General features: G+C 30.1%; 1 protein-coding gene across 1 annotated transcript in view; it reads left to right on the top strand.

Annotated features, from left to right (window-relative positions):
- Positions 1-2339, top strand: part of LOC117178437 — a 33955-nt gene extending 31616 nt beyond the window's left edge. Inside the window, exons 16-17 of the mRNA XM_033369863.1 lie at positions 1062-1251; positions 1498-2339. Of these exons, the coding sequence (XP_033225754.1) occupies positions 1062-1251; positions 1498-1619 (312 nt within the window). The 3' untranslated portion in view covers positions 1620-2339. The remainder of the gene's footprint in view (positions 1-1061; positions 1252-1497) is intronic.
- Positions 2340-15064: the final 12725 nt, after the last annotated feature.

Below are 15064 nucleotides of genomic sequence, written 5' to 3' on the forward strand. Positions count from 1 at the left end.
TTATCTTATTCCTACGAAAATATCGTTTTGTGGTAATAGCACCATCATTTTGTGCGTCTGAAAACTTGGTCTAAGCAAGTTGTCAAAATTACTCAAAAGCACGAAAAATTGACAATTTTTCACAAGTTTCTCTCTTTGAAGCTTAAGAAATTTCAGGTTCAACATATTCAACTTTTTTAGAAATGAGGGCATGGGACTCAATACAAAAAAAGTTTTTTAGACAAATTCAAAAAATTCCAAATTAAGCAAAAAATTTTTTTAATTTAAAATTTTTTATTATTGTTCAATAGCAAAAACTGTACATCAAACAAATTTGCCGTACTTTTCAAAACAATAGGGAATTTTTTTGGAGTTTTCGAAAATTTGAATTTTCAAATCAAAAAAGGAAACAGAAACTATTAACTGATTTCAAAATTTTTTTTTTACTTCTTCGGATGCCAATCCACAAATATTTTCCGCTCAGCTCAAACGATTCGACTAATTTGATCATTTTCACTCCGTCTTAATGTTCCTTTATTATTTGTTCATAGTAATTGAAAAGCCGAAGTAAATTTGAAAATTTTCGAGAGAAACATCAACTTCCTAAATTAAGAGAAGATAGTTATAAAAATTAATTAAAAATTAACATTAACATTAAAATTAAACAATTATGTTCGTTAACTCCGATTAACAGTTACCTCTCTCTAAGTGGAAAGTGCACAAAAAGTTGGACATTTTAGGAAAATACCGATATTTTCTAGCATTAAGGATTGTTAAAAAAATTCTAAATATCTGATTATAAGTAGAAAGTAATATTTTGTATATTAAAGACAATGTTTATTAAAACAAATCGCAAGAAAAAGAATTATTGCCAAAAACTTGCAAAATTTTTTTACTCATTGCTTTTTTTCTTCTTCTGATAAATACACCTTAGCTAATACGATGGCTTCTATTCCAGCATAACTGAGGATAAAAGTATTATTTTAAATTGAATCTGCGAAAAGTTTCCTTTATAAATTAAGCTTTAGTTTCAATCTTTAATCTGGAATAAAATCATTTTTATATTTAATTTATTTTTCTAGATAGGATTGGTGGTATACACTTGTGATGATCTTCAAAGTTGGGTACCATGGAAATACGTAGATGTTGTCAGGAATTTAAAATGGATTAAAAAAGTAATTTCCTATATAAAAGAATCACCAAGATCTCGAATACCTTTCGGTGAAGAAAATAGGATCGATTCTCCTGACACCATCCATGGAAATTATCAAGGTAATGATTACAAAGATGATACAGATGCTCAAGTCGATTATAAAACATCACCCTATTTTGATCATAAAAGAGAAAGAATAAAAAAGGATCAAGAGCAAAATTTAAAAGCAATAGATAAAAAAATTTTGTTGAGATCAATAAATACTAAAGTTAACAATCGCCCCTTTGTAAAAGAAATTCCACCCATGAAGGAAATAATTTTCCCACAAAGTTATAAATCATCCGTCTCACAAAATCCATTTTCAGGACAGAATTCATGGAGTAAAATAGATGATAATAAGAGTCCTCGAGTTGCTGTTAATAAATGTTTTCTAAATGGCGATGGGACAGTTTTTTGTGAGAATCAAGGTATTTTGCCAGGGAATTAAATAATTAAGTTACATATCATAAATAAGTAAAATAGTAAGAAAATGCAGGTTGAGGGAATTTTTAATTGTAAAAAATGTATCTGATGTTATAGAGAAAAATGTTTCAAGTGTCGTAAAAAAACCTTGTTTGAAAGGTAACATCGTCAAGACAATATCACATTTAAATCCAGTCAATTAATCGAATTATTGAATGACGCATGTTTAGAGAGAGTAAATATATATTAAGTTAGAAAGGAATTAAATTATCCCCAAAGGAAATCTTGTTATATTTTTATTTTTATCTCGACAATTAGATTATATATTTTGCTAAAACGAAAAAATCAGATTACATCGAATTGAAAGAACTTGGAAAATACTAATAAAGAATTTAGGTTGAAGATCATTAAAAAGGTTCAAATTCAAATTTTATAAAATAAAAATTTATAAACATATCTCTAAATTCGTACAAAAACGTAAAAAAAAGTAACCATAAAACACAATTGAGTACAAATAGGAAATTTTTAGGTTTCGCCGGAAACAAGGTGTTTTTTTGACTTAGGAAGAAAAATATTTAGGATATTGCAATATTTTAAATTAAGGTATGCAAATTATCGCTATTATAAAAAAGCTTTTATGCCTAAATTTTGTTGTAATAGCTATCACAAACACATCTTTACTGAAAATTATCTAATTTAAATATTCTAAATATTTGTAAAAATAAAATACAACAATATACATTATAGAAAAGAATATAAAATTCTTCCGAATACGAGACAGAAGTTTTACTTTCCTTTAGTTTTTTAAGGATGGTTTTTAGACGTCTTGTCGAAAATTCTCACCCACTCTATAATTAGCGAGATAAAAAAAAAGAATTTTTGACGTCTTTATATTTTCAAATATCGACAATCAAACTTGCATTAGGCAGGTCTGAATAATGGGTGACGTGTAAGGGTAGGTAACCATTTAAAAAAATTTTATTCGACAATTCTTTCCGACAGAATTTTTTTGCCGCTCTAATTGACTTAAGCAAAACATAATTGAAAAATATATATTTTTAATTTCGTTCAAATGGACGTTCGTAACTTCAAGTACATGATTTATATCATAATTTATTTGAAGGTTTTGTAAAAATATATATTTTTTTGTACAAATTTGTCCACTATAGCAGATCTATTTTGGTTGAATTCAGCAATTTTATTAAATAAAAACCTAAACCACTTTCACGGTGTGTCACCAAAGTGGAACATTCGTACTTGGTTAATGGTGCTAATTACTCTCGCAAGCAACTTGGATGATGATAGTCTCTCATAGTTTATTCGAATTCCTATTTGATCAAAATCGACCTATTTCGAAGCACCAAACTTTATACTACATTTATACCAAAAAATTAATGTAAATCATAATTATTTTTAATTCTCCTGTCATAAGAATATTTTTCTAATTATTTTGACCAATTTCATAGTTTTAGTCGAAAAAATAGACTTTTAATTTAATTTTTGTGAATGTATGTATTTCTAGGTATCAAATAAACAATATTCTGGAAAGGGGTTCTAAATAAAAATGTATTGGTTTACATTTTTTCTCTGGGTGCATAAAGATGTTTTTTTTTGCACACATGAAACTTACACATATAAAACATACAACTTTTAAATTAAATATTTTTTATTTTGTTTGTTTCAAATGTTTTTAATTGAATTATAATTGTCGCCAAGGCTTTTGTGGGACGTAAAAGAAAATATTTTCCAGGAAACTCATCGTGGTTGGAAAGTCAGCATAAAGTACATTGGAAAATTCGACTTTCTCTTGACTGCCTAATATTCTAATCCGACGAAGAAACTTTTGATTAGTCTTAGATATTGATATTAGAAAATTAAAAATAAGCTTCTTTCGAGAGACGAATTTAAAAACTATTAGATTTTTAAGCCATTAAAAAATTAATAATATATTTTACAACCCTTATTTCCAGAGAAATTTTTTAACATTCATGCGCAGAATTTTTCAATTGTAATTATACATATTTTATAACCGCAAACAGGAGTTAAATCATCTATTAAAAAAACAAAAATTGGGTATAGGGGACTGCAATCTCAGTAAATAAATATTTTTCTGTTCATTTAAAAATCGTGAAGATGCCAGTATATTACCGGTGCCGGGTTTTTTCAAAAAGAAGTCAACAACTTTTTTAAAAGAAATAGTTCATTGATGCTAACTAATGCTATATGTGAAAATATTTTTAATTTGAACAAATATTTTATGTTCTTTAACATCATTCATCATTTCCCAACGAAAAATTCAGCTCTATTATTTATGGCTGGGAATATAAATCAAATTAATTAAGGAAAACTCTTAAATTATCCAGAATATGAAAATCCTCTTAATTGTTGATAACCTTATTAAAAAAATACTTACTCAGAAGTTTCGAGGTACTGAAAGACCCGGTAGATGGGTCGTCGATACATGAAGAGGTGACCCTCGACACGCTCCACCATCATCCTAAAAACCTCTTCATTCGAAGCGACGAAACACTTTTAACAAACCACCCTTCTTCCCCAACACATTAGTTTCTTAATTCGGACCAAATCCGAAATCGAGATTTCCAGTCAAAAGAAAATAATTTAAAAAGTTTATAAACTTTCAGAATTTGCAGAATGTTTTGTTCAATTGAGTATTTTTGTTTCTTCTTCCTGTTCGTCTCTCCGTCTGTTATCTCCGTGGTTACTGCATTACCGGAGTGGATCGATTACTCCCTACAAGGCTCAACCTCGGTTCGATAGGTCCATGAACTGATTTTCTTACCACCAGCTAATACTCACAAATTCGATTCTTTATTTACTGTTTCACTTTTTTCAAGTTCCGGACGAATGTTAATTATCGAGTCTGGCACTGATTATTGTACTCTCGTGAATTTTTGTGGGAAACGACTTTTTTCTCGCTTATTATAAAGTTCCAGCTGAGAGATCACAGAATTTTAATTGCTTCGTAGAGACTTAAAGGCATGCTAGAAAAAAATTCAAATTTGGAATTAGATGAATAGCATTTTTTTAAAATAGATTCCAATCAATTTCCGTGAATTGCAAGCACTATCTTTCTTCGGTATAATATATATTGTTTAATTATTATAATTCTCGCAATAATTTGCATCAAAATAATTCAAGACTTTGATGGGTTTAAAAAATGGCTAACTCTCGACCACATTGACTACAATGTCACTTTCGTAATAACTATAATGGGGCACTAATCACCCTATTAATGCGGAAGGAAAAAATTCAAGGAATCCTCAAGTAGCGCCACTCGAGAAAGCGAGATAAGGGTCTCGTTTTCTTTCCTCTCGAGTTTAAGGTCATTGGCTCGACATGAGAGCCTCTACCGGGTTGAGTTTTCCTCAAATTTCGCCATATTCTTGAAAACTTTCTGCAGTGATTCCCCTACTCCGGAATCCAACCGAAAGTTTCGTTTTATTGAAAAGAAACAGCTTGCTCAAACGTCAAACGTGAGAAATTTTATCTCGAGGCTAGAAAATTGCTTCCATTGCCAAAAAGTTGAAACACCAAACAATGATAGGCTTGGTATCAAATACTACCTTTGAACACAGTTTTGATATAATTACAAGATACCTTATTCCTTATTGGTTAGTTCAATTTTGCTTCATAAAACATTTTTTGTGGGTCCAAACCAACATTTTGTCACCCCATAAAATCTTTAATCATTTAATATCAAAAAATTGTTCAACAGATGTTATCTACAACTAAACTACTCTAGTTTCTAATTCAATTTCGTAGTAATTCTGACTGCAACAAAATTTAATTTCTTTCTATGCGCAGTGACTCAGCATCTGGGGGGGAACGTAATGAAACGCAAGCACCCATTTCCACGGGGTTTTTCGTTCCACAATTGGACCCCCAAGGTCGCTCTCTCAAAATACTCCAATAAATTCCCAAAGTTGAGAAATTGGAATCACAATCACAATTAGAATCACAGAACTTGTCACTTACTGCAGGAAGTAGAAGAGTATGAAACTATGGATATAGGAACGCGAATCTTCAAATGGAAGTTTTGGATTTTGGGCGGTTTCCAAGGCCGCAGACGTCTATCGGAATGACCTTGGCTCGGGAGGATAACCGCTGGAGCTAGAGTCTAGACTCTAGATTCCAGACTTCGAGAGGAAAGGATGGATCTCTGATCTCGCGTGGACGGACTGGAAGGTTCGCCGGGAAAACAAGCACCAAGCACCTAGCAACAGCGTGGGTCAACTAGCAACCATCTACTGCCGGCATTGGGGAGCAGGCGCTCTTGGGTGCGGCAGGCTGCGCCGCGACGCCGGGCGTCCACTCACACTCTCACCCTCCAACCCTCTCTATTTTCTCACCCCTCAATGCGACGCACCACCCTGAGAAATGGCAGAGCCAGTTACAACCGGCTGGATCCCAACCTACCACACCACTGTCCCCACTCTAGACCACTATGCGCAAAATTCTAAATTCGATTCTGTCAAATGGGAAAATTTACCATTCTTATCAGTGGCTTAAAAATGGGTAGTTCGATTTTTAGTATTAGGCTTTCATTTTTACAGATTTGCCTGATTAGCCTATTGACCCAATCAAGATATGTTATACTCACCATTATCTTTCTGTTTTCTCAACAATCATCAACCTCTTAAAAGCTCTGCCTCTCCAGCCTTTTGGCCAAAATCTCAAACCCTAACTATATACTCTACCCTTACTTTCTATCATACCTCCTAAACAAACTACACACCTACCTTTCCCAACCTCTTGTTCTAACACTCTCTTTCATCAATTACTTTCCGCGCTAATAAATTACTATTTCTGACCTTCACCTCCACTAAATTATTCCTAAGCTCTCCTCCACCCCTTATAATCCCGCTGCCCCTCCCACCTCGTCCTCTTCACCACCCATCATACCAAATAAATTACGATAGTGAGCACAAACATTTCCCATACAACCCTTAGATCCTCCTCCCTCTTCCCGATTCTCTCTCCCCTCGTCCTCGTCACACTAAAAAATACCTATTAATCTACCTTTTAATCTACCCTCCCCTATTTCCAACTACTATTCACCCCTCCACTTTTTGCCCTATACATCCTCTCATATACGAGCTATTTTATTATACAATAGGTTTCACCCTTTCAACACTACCGTAACTCCCTTAACCCCCAAACCCGGCTATCTTATAAGCCCCTAGTACACTGAAATTTCTACGATTCAAGGCATTCTTATTTCAAAAATTCTGTTTAGTTTTGAATATTTAAATAAGATTTTTAATGCAATAAAAACGTTTAATTTATAATCCGAATCCGCAGTCGGAATACCGAAATTAGATCTTGTTTTCATGCTAACCTCAAAAGAGATGTTTTCGTGAATCTCACAGCTCCACAAAAAAGTGGGAGTTCTCATGGACCATACTGGTCAATTCTAATGTGTTTTGGGTCGCGGGAAACCATTCCGAAGCCGAAATTCTGGAGTCAACTCATGTTTTCTTCCTCACCAGAAAAAATGTAAGAAAAAAAGTATTTTTTTAATTCAGGAAAAAAGCAAGAGCGAACATCGAAATTATGGCTTCGGATTCAGCGACTTGAAATACGTAAGAATTGAATAGTCTGGTCTGCCCGAACACCTGCTTTTTTGTATGTTTTTTTTAAGACAGGGTGTGAAATGTACAAAAAAAGTTTTTTTGAAGTTAAAATTTTGAGTTTCGGATAAAAAAAAGCTAACTTCGCAATCGGATTCAGCGACCTAAAGTACGTAAGAATTTGTTAGCCTGTTCAGTCGGAACTCCTACTTTTTTATGGGGCTGTGATATGGATCTATTTATTTCATATTAATTGAAATTTTTTATCAATTAAAATGACAAATTTACATCCTGATTGTTAAATTTTGTAGTAGAAAATGTCAATTTTTCACCTAAAATGGAACGGTTAAATTTTCAGTTGAAAAAAATTAACTTTCCACCAAACTAATGAATTTTCAAACAATAAGATTAATTCTATAAAAAAAATGATATTTCTACAAATTACATCAATTTTCAGCAACGACAAATTTTTAAATAAAAATAGCAATTTATAACCAAATAGTTAAATTTTCATCCAAAAATTGAAAAATTTTAACCTAAAATAGAATTGTTGAATTTTCTTTTAAAAATCTCATTCTTAACAAACAAAAAATCGATTTTTCAATAAAAAAGGTAAATTCCCAACAAAAAATGTAAAAAGAATTTTGACTTGGATCGGATTTTCTAACTTCTTTCTGCTAAATGCCAGTTTTAATTCTTTAAACAAATGCACGTTCCATGTCAAAAATTCCCTGTTCCAAGTGAAATTATATTTCTTTACCGAAGCTCCTCTCCGAAAATAAAAACAATAATTATTTTCATTTATATGCCCAGTAACTATAAATAATGAAGAAATCACTTTTCTTTATTGACCAAAAATATTAAAATAATGAAAACTTAAAGTTTTCTACGACCAGAAGTAAATTCCTGGGTTTTTATGTCAATTCCCGACCATTTCCTGTTTTTTCCAGATCAATAAAATTCTTGGTCATTTCCCGTTTTTCTGGTCCAGTCGTCACCCTGTATTTCTATAAATAATTCTTCAATTTCATTTTAAAAAATCAGAAAAACTAGAACCTCAACTTGATATGTATCATTTTGACGTCCACATAAAAAAAAATTCTGGTTAAATTAACCAGAATTCTGGTTAAATATGCCCGTACTATTTTTTCTGGTTAAATTGACCAGAAATTTGGTTAAATTAACCATAAATTCTGATTAAAACAATAAGAATTCTAGTTACTTTAACCAGACGAAATTGTAAGGGCATATTTAACCAGAATTTTGGTTGATTTAACCAGATATTTTTTGGAGTGTCTATGCTTGAACTCTAAACTATTCAAATGAATCCATATAATTAGATGAATCTATTCGAATAAAAATAATTTCTTACCCTCATCGGAATTTAAACACGACATGCAACGATGCGCAGCTTTCTCATGCGTGCACATGTGCTTAAGAATGAGGTAAAAAAATAAAGTAGGTTCTGCAATGTGCAGGATCCTCTAGGCTCTAGGCTTTCATGATGCAAGGTCATGAAAAGGGTTGGCGATTTTTTATAAAGGTGCAACAATTGCAGGACATTCATTCTATTAAAAAAAAAAATTGACAAAAGGGAAACAGGGTAATGATGAAAAGTTCCGGAGGCAATGACAGTAGACTGGATACAGAAAAGAGTTGATTGATGTCTTCAGATTACATGATTAATATAATTAGTGATGAAAGAGACGTCTTCTTAACGATTGACAGGCTTTCTTCAATGAAGCTGATACGAAGAATTGAAAACAAGTTTACTGAAATCTTCCAAAGTAGCAATTAAAAAAAGAATATTAGATAGAGAATTTATTATATAGTAATTGTCACATTCAAGTTTGTTCATTTTGGAATAGACAAATGCTGGCATATTATTTCCATAGGGGTTTCTCTGAATCTTATTTATAGTTTAGAGACATCACAGGACGAAATGCTCTCAAAACTAGGGAAATAGGGTGAATTTTCGAGAAAATTACAGAATAACAGGCGAATAAATTCTTTTAAATAACATTAATGTAGTTATTATATTTCTAAGGTTATAAGTCGAAATATATTTGCGTTTTCGACGAAATAGTAGAATTTTCTACCAAAAAGGATGAGTTTTTAAGAAAAGAGTTGAATTTACGAGAAAATAGGATTACTTAAAAAAAAGTTTTTTTTTAATCAGGAAAGATAAATTTTCAATCAAATAGTTTAATTTCCATACCAAAAGTTCATTTCTAACCAAGCAGTTGCATTTATAACCAAATAGTTGAAATTTCAATTCAAAGAAACGAATCTTCAATTAAAAAGTTGAATTTTCAAACTATGATCGACGTTTCAATCACAAGAAACGAATTTCAAATAAAAAGTTGGTTTTTTAAACCAATAGTTAAATTTTCAACCTACGACCGTCAATTTTCAACCAAATGATCGAATTTTCAAACCAAAAATATGAAACTTGAACCAAAAACAGTTCCTTTTCAATCAAATATTTGAATTTTCAATCAAGAAAGATGAATTTTTAACCAAAAAGTATGACTTTATACGAAGAATTTTCAATGAACGAGAATTAATTTTTTATCCGAAAAGACAAACATTCAATAAAACAGAGAAATATTCTACCAAAAAAAAAATAACTTTTTGAAATAATAGTTAAATTTCAAAAAGAATAATTAATTTTTCAACTGAATAGAACTTTCAACCAAGAGAGAAGAATTCGGAACCAAAAATATAATAATAGACTTTTCAATAAAATAAGATTACGTTTTAACAAAATAATTAAATTTTCAAAAAATAATAGAATTTTTAATCAACAGAGATAAATTTTGCACCAAAAGTATGATAGTAGACTTTTCATTAAAAAATAATAATTTTTTTTTTACCAATAGTAGAATTTTCAAACAAAAGAGATGAATTCTGAACCCAAGATATATTAATAAACTTTTCAAATAAAAAGAATTAATTTTCTACCAAAAATAGATGACTTATTTACCAAGAATTTCCAATCCAAATGCATGAAATATTTTTCCGAAAAGACAACGATTCAATAAAACAGGGGAATATTCAACCAAAAAAGATGACTTTTTAACGTAATAGTTGCATTTTTAAGAGAATAATTAATTTTTTCAACCAAATACAATATTTAAACTAAATAGATTCATTCTCCAACCAAAAATATAATAGTAGACTTTTCAATCAAAAAGAATAAAACTTCATTAAAAAAATGACTTTCTTACCAAAAAATGAATTTTAAATCCAAAATGATCAACTGTCTATCCAAAAAGACGATTGTCAACAAAAACTGTTAAATTCTCGACCAAAAATAACAATTCTGAAACCAAAAATGTTATAGTAGACTTTTCAATAAAAAATAATTAAACCTTAAACAAAAAATACGACTTTTTAAAAGGTGAATTTTCCATCCAAAATAACCAATTTTTTATCCAAAAAGGCCAATGTTAAAAAAGGTTATTTTTTCGACCAAAAGAGATGAATTCTGAAACATAAAAAAATTTTAGTAGACTTTTTAATCAAAAAGAATGAACCTAGTGGGCACAAAATTTGGCGACGTCTTTATAACATCGTTACGACAATTTTACGACATCCTATGTCCATGTCGTTTCGGTGTCTTTGCGATATTGTAAAGACATCGTCAGATCATACGATTTATTTACGATATCATAAATACACCTTAACGACATAGGCATAGGATGTCGTAAAGTTGTCGCAAAGATGTCGAAACGATGTCGTAAAGATGTCGCCAAAGTTTGTGCCCACTGGGGAACCTTCAACCAGCAAATACGACTTTTTTATAAAAAGATGACTTTCGAGATGAATTTTTAATCCAAAGGATCAATTTGTTATCAAAAAAGAGAAATGATCAACAAAACAGTGGAATTAATGAATGAATTAACGTTCAACTATAAACAGAGATGAATTCTGAAACCAAAAATATCTTAGTAGACTTATCAACCAAAAAAATTAAGCTACCTAAACCAAAAATATAATAGTAGACTTCTCAATTAAAAATAATTAACTTTCAACAAAAAATATTTGGATTTTCTGTCTGGGTTCTATTAATTAAGTTTTTATTAAAACGAAAAAAAGTGAATTTTCTTGAAAAGAGAGGAATTATTTTTTTTAAGGGAAAAAAGGGGGAATGAGGGAAAGATTTTAAAGTCTGGGATTATATTCTTCAATAAACCTATACTTGGATTATATGTTTACTGAAGATGATTTCATTAGGTAATTGCAGAACGTATTATGGAAAAGAAAGCCTAAAATTGAAGTATTTACTACGATATATCATTAAGCTGAGCAATTTCGAGGATCCTTTAGAGCCAAAATTAATCAACAAACTACCCTGGAATTACTGTCCAACTCTGGGTTATTATTCCTTGGTCGACGTGTATATAGTGTCTGAAATGTTCGAAGTGACCAATGGCCAGTATAGTCACGATATGGAACGAATGGTCTTCCTGTTTGCGTGCATGCTTTACTGCGGTACGCATACGAATAACTCTCTGGTAACAAACGACAAAAGAATACATGCATTTCATTGAAAGTCTTTAACAAAACACAAAAATAACATTGTTATAAATTTTAATTCAATTTGAATACCAAAAATATAATAAAACTTGGATTTAAAGCTTTCAAAGTTGAAATTTTATGTAAAAATTTAATCTTCTTGGTTTAAAATTCATATGTTTTGTTGAAAATCAAAAAAATTTTTAATTTAAATTCGATTAAAATAAAATTCAAAATCCTATCGAACGTCCAATAACCAAGTTAATGTATAGAATTCCTGAAAATAAAAACAAGAATCTCTTTGGACAAAAATAAAAAATAGGAGCATTATATGGTGGTTGTCCAAATTTGTTCGTTGTTTTCTTGTTTTTATTTTCGGAAATTCTATAAATTGGTTAAAAATTTAACTCTTTTCTAGCAAATTAATTGTATTAAGTTGGAAATTAATAAGTATGCTTTATATAGTCGACACCTCTATCGATTCGCGCCTCCATTTTGTGGGGCGATTCGCAATTTCTTGAAAGACTCCTCTTCGATATCCCCACTACTGTCATGCCCAACGAAGCCGGTATATGCGCGCGCTCTCTCTCTCTCTCTCACTTTCCTCATAAGCGATCTCTTTAAAATTCATGATGATTCCTCACGAAAAATTTCGAAGTTAATCCATCAAAGTTTTACTTTCGCCGTGTGGCCCCACTGCCACGCACAGATCTTTTTGTGAAAAATAAAGTTTTTCACTGAAAATATACCCGTTTCACTTTTGGTTGAAAACTAATACTTTTATGGTTGAAAATTTAGTATTTTGATTTAAAATTTGTCTTTTTCGGTAGCAAATTAATTTCCCCGTTTGAATATTCTTGAAAGATCACCTGTTTGGTTAACAATTTAACCAGTTTGTTGAAAAAGAGTTTTCTTTGTTGTTGGAAATTTAGTTTATAACTGAAGAATCAAATATTTTATTTTTGGTGAAAAATTCATCAATTTTAATTGAAAGTGCATTAATTTAGTTGAAAACATGTCTTTTTTTGGTACAAATTTAATATTTTTAGTTAAAAATTCATTTTTTGATTTGAAAAATTCTAAGTTCAAATTTTATCTTCTTCGGTAGAAAATTCATGTATTTTGTTGAAAATTCGTATTTTTTTGCAAAAAGTTTAACTTTTTCGTTAGAAATTCAACTATTTGGTTACAAACTATTCTTTTTTGTTGGTTAACATTCATCATTTTAGTTACAAATTCAACTATTTTGTTAACAAATATTGTTTATTGTTAAATAATGTTTTAATTGTTAAATGCAACTATTCCACTTTTGCTTGAAAATAGTAGTTTTTAAACTGAAAATTCATTAATTTTGTTGCAAAACTCATCTTTTTGGATTGAAAATTCAAATTTTTGGGTATGAAGTTAAACTTTTTCGTAGATAATTAGTTTGATTTTGAGTTAAAATTCCAAATCTTTTTTTTAAGTTTACTTTTTTATTAGAAATTAGTTTTTTTGGCTTTAACATTCAACATTTTGGATGACATTTTTTCCTTTACTGATATACTAAAAGTAAGGGTTTTTTTATAACTGCGAGAAAAAGAAAAAAAGAAAAGACACGAAAGAAAAATAACAATTTTAAATGGTCACGGAATTTCGGAATTGTTTTTTTTTACCGTGAATAATGTAACACTGTTCCTTTATTTTGATTGGGGTGGATCGGGAAAAAATGATAAATTATAAAAGCCTTAGCACTGAAAAGTTTCCTTTTGGTTCCCTCATAACGAGTATAAAATTTGAAAGGAATCGATTAATCTTGCGGTTGGGCGGAGTCGGGATAGAATACATCATTTTTTAATCGCAGAAATTTGGAAAATTCGTAAATGTTATTTTTGTTTTTTAATCCTTCAGTTAAATTTTCTTTAGATTTTTATTTGAGTTTATATAGGAGAAATTATTTTTTTTATGGAGAACTGAACATGAAAAAAATCTAGAAGATCTAAAAATTACAAATAAATTTTACAGTATAGAAAAACCTTCAAATTTAAAATTAGGCATAATCTGCAGATCGAGAAACAAAAATAACATTCTTCGAAACTGTAATTTTCAAGCCAAAAAGTCAAATCTCCAACAAAAAAGTAAATTTTCAACCAAAGTGTTGAATTTTAAAGCAAAATAAGTAATTTTTACAAAAAAAATTCAGCTGTCATTCCACGAATATGAATAAAACGATCAATAGAAAAAAGGCAAGTTTTCAACAAAATAACGAATTTTCAGTTTGAAAATATAAATTTTGAAGCATAAACAGAATACTTAAAATTTTAGTTAAAAGCATTAAATTTCGACAACAAAAAAAAGAAATCTCAACAAAATAATTTTTTTTTTACAAAAGAAATGAATTTTTTAATTAAATTTTGCATCTGCAACCAAAAATACGTGAATTTTTTGACATGAATATTTGAACCTTCATTTAAAAAAATTAATTTTCAACCAAATAGATGATGTATCAACAATTTTCTAAAGATTTTTAGATTTTTCAACATTTTCTACAAAAGAAGATCAATATTGAAAAAAATAACTTTAAACCAAATAGATGAATTTTCAACCGAGAAAATCAATTTTCTACCAAAAAAAGACAAATTTCAAACTAAAAATGGAATTTTCTTGAAAAATTGATTGTTAACCGACCCAAAAATTAATTTTCAACAAAATTATTTTTAAACTGAAGGAGATCAATTTTCTACTTAAAACAGTGTTTATATTATCAGTTGAAAAAAATTGATTTTCAAACTGATAAAATTAATTTTCATCAATATAGTAAAATTTTCAACCAAACAGATGAATTTTTGACAACGATGATTACATTTTTATCAAAGAGCACAAATTTTCGAACCAAACAGTGGAATTTTGAACAGAAAAATGTTAAAAACAAAAGAAGCGTTTCTTGATCCAAATATTAAATATGTAATTTGTGGCTGACTAGATGTTTAGTTTAATCTGGAATTCCCGTCCTGTTGATTTAAATAACACGTTAGTTTCGCAACACTGCTCCGACCCACGTCGCTGATCAATCTCACTAACAGTCAACTCAGGTGTAGCGCTTCATGAAGTCACTATGTAAAGCTCTCCACTCGGACTCATTAGAACATAATTTAAATAATTTTGAACTTTTTGTCTATAAATTGCAGCCAACCATTTTTCTTGAACTTTAATCAATTTTGATCTCCATTTCGCAGGGAACGTGTCGAGGCGCATTTCACAGCGATCAATTTGTGAAATACGACGTAGACTCGTAGAGAATGCAGCCACTTTAGGATTAGGAACGTGCCAAGCATACTTTGAATGGAGTTCATGAAAAGTGAATCAATCCCTCTTCCAT

This window comes from Belonocnema kinseyi, chromosome 8 (assembly GCF_010883055.1).
Source record: "Belonocnema kinseyi isolate 2016_QV_RU_SX_M_011 chromosome 8, B_treatae_v1, whole genome shotgun sequence".
In the NCBI taxonomy this organism is placed as follows: Eukaryota; Metazoa; Arthropoda; class Insecta; order Hymenoptera; family Cynipidae; genus Belonocnema; species Belonocnema kinseyi.